Below are 1639 nucleotides of genomic sequence, written 5' to 3'. Positions count from 1 at the left end.
AAGAAACATCTTATGCAAGAATAGCTTAAGAAGATAATACAGCATCAGAGCCGTTTCCTCAATCCTCACATGGAGATGACCGGTACTAGCTTTCAGCCAATGCTAGGGCATTGAATAAATCAAACCAACCAATTCTAGAACAAATAAATCAATTCATCAATCTACGATCAATTCAGCAATCATTATTAAGGTACCATGACATCTCCAAACATGCCGCTAACTTAGTTACAACTCCAAAACCCAACAAATGATAAAGAAAAGATTAAGATAACAAAAAACAAAGTGCTCAGATTTCAAATCTATCCCGGAAGCACATCAAATGTCCAAAAATTCTCACAGTTGGCAAGAAAAACAAATGCGAACGAATAAAAATGAAATCACATACCCTTTCCATATTTGCTTCCGTGAATTTCCATAGCATGTCAGGATTGTTATCCGGACTATCCATATGCTGAGAAATAACAAAAAGAACCGCAGAGGTTGGAAAGTTGGTAAGTTGAAACCAAATCCGACAAATCAACGCTGAGGGAGAGCCAAATCTACCGAGAACTCACGTAGTTTAAGGCGGTCGAGAAGGATCTAGAGTGGCGGCGGTGGCGGTGGCGGCGGCGAAGACGACCTGGAAGAGAAGCCAGTAACAGACAGAAAGATCGAACAAGATCAACGAATAGACTGAAATTGAAGCATACATAGTTGGATTCGAAGGGGAATCGGAGGAGAAAACCTACCGGTGGAGCAGGCCGGAGAGATCGCCGGACCTCGAGGAGGCGCTTGGCCGCGAGGCGGGCCACCTGCGAGAACATCGTGGGGGGATCGGGTGGAGACGGCGACGCTAGACGGAGAGATCCGAGGAATGGGAAACCCGGGGGGTGAGGCCACCTCGTGCCTAAAAATATTTACCATAGAACATAGCCAATAATAATTCGGCACGTGGCAAAAATCAGCTAGCCACTCGTGGACCCGCTTGCACGCACCACCTCCTTTCTAATTGAAACCCCGCGCGATTATTAGGGAAAGGGGATTCTTCTCTCGCCGTCTATTTCGATTCGTGGGGAAGCGATAGGGAGAAGGGAGTGAGGTAATGTTCTTTAGTGGCTTCGGCGCTTTCCCTGCTTTCTAGGGGATAGAAATCTAGCAATATAAAGAATTTAGCAATAGAAAGTAACTCTCTCTCTCTCTCTCTCTCTCTCTTCTGTGTGTGAAAACCCTAAACCCTAATAAAATTCCTCCTTTGATTCTTCCATTGGATAGAGTCCATCGAGAGGCGTTTTCATAAATTTTGTATGCTAAAAAATGTTTTGGTTGAAAAATTAGATGATGGTAAAAATATCTCGTTTTCTTTACATGGTAAAACTTAGATTTCTATGTTTTTTTTTTTAAAAAAAAAGAGGATTGCCCGCCTTCAGTGATAACCTTACTGTGCCTATATGCCACTAAATGGTCGTCAGAGTTCTATCTTAAGTATTGCATGAAGAAAATTATTTAGCATTTTCTTGTTAAGTTTTAAGTTGCCACCCAGTTTGTGACAATCTTATTACTGTTTTAGATAACATTATGACCGCATTAATTTTTTTTCCTTTTTTCTTCCGCTAGTATTGTAATTCTTTCCTTGAAATTGTTACATTGTGCATGTCGCGGA

The 1639-nt window shown here is 41.9% G+C and overlaps 1 protein-coding gene across 1 annotated transcript; it reads right to left on the bottom strand.

The window, feature by feature from the left end:
* Positions 1 to 271: 271 nt before the first annotated feature.
* LOC140854870 (uncharacterized) lies at positions 272 to 938 on the bottom strand. Its single transcript, XM_073250913.1, has 3 exons — positions 729 to 938; positions 555 to 619; positions 272 to 451 (listed from the first exon to the last, which is right to left on the bottom strand). The coding sequence occupies exons 1-3, from the start codon at positions 901 to 903 to the stop codon at positions 287 to 289; spliced, it is 405 nt and encodes a 134-aa protein (XP_073107014.1). The 5' UTR covers positions 904 to 938; the 3' UTR covers positions 272 to 286.
* Between the last annotated feature and the right edge of the window lie 701 nt (positions 939 to 1639).

This window comes from Elaeis guineensis, chromosome 1, assembly GCF_000442705.2.
Source record: "Elaeis guineensis isolate ETL-2024a chromosome 1, EG11, whole genome shotgun sequence".
In the NCBI taxonomy this organism is placed as follows: Eukaryota; Viridiplantae; Streptophyta; class Magnoliopsida; order Arecales; family Arecaceae; genus Elaeis; species Elaeis guineensis.
This window is presented reverse-complemented; position numbering and strand designations above follow the sequence as displayed.

Coding starts and splice junctions, on each gene's coding strand:
- LOC140854870 (XM_073250913.1), bottom strand. CDS start 903: ATGGTAAATATTTTTAGGCACGAGGTGGCCTCACCCCCCGGGTTTCCC. Junction 620..728: donor CTCTCCGGCCTGCTCCACCG/GTAGGTTTTCTC, acceptor CTTCTCTTCCAG/GTCGTCTTCGCCGCCGCCAC. Junction 452..554: donor TCTCGACCGCCTTAAACTAC/GTGAGTTCTCGG, acceptor GTTATTTCTCAG/CATATGGATAGTCCGGATAA.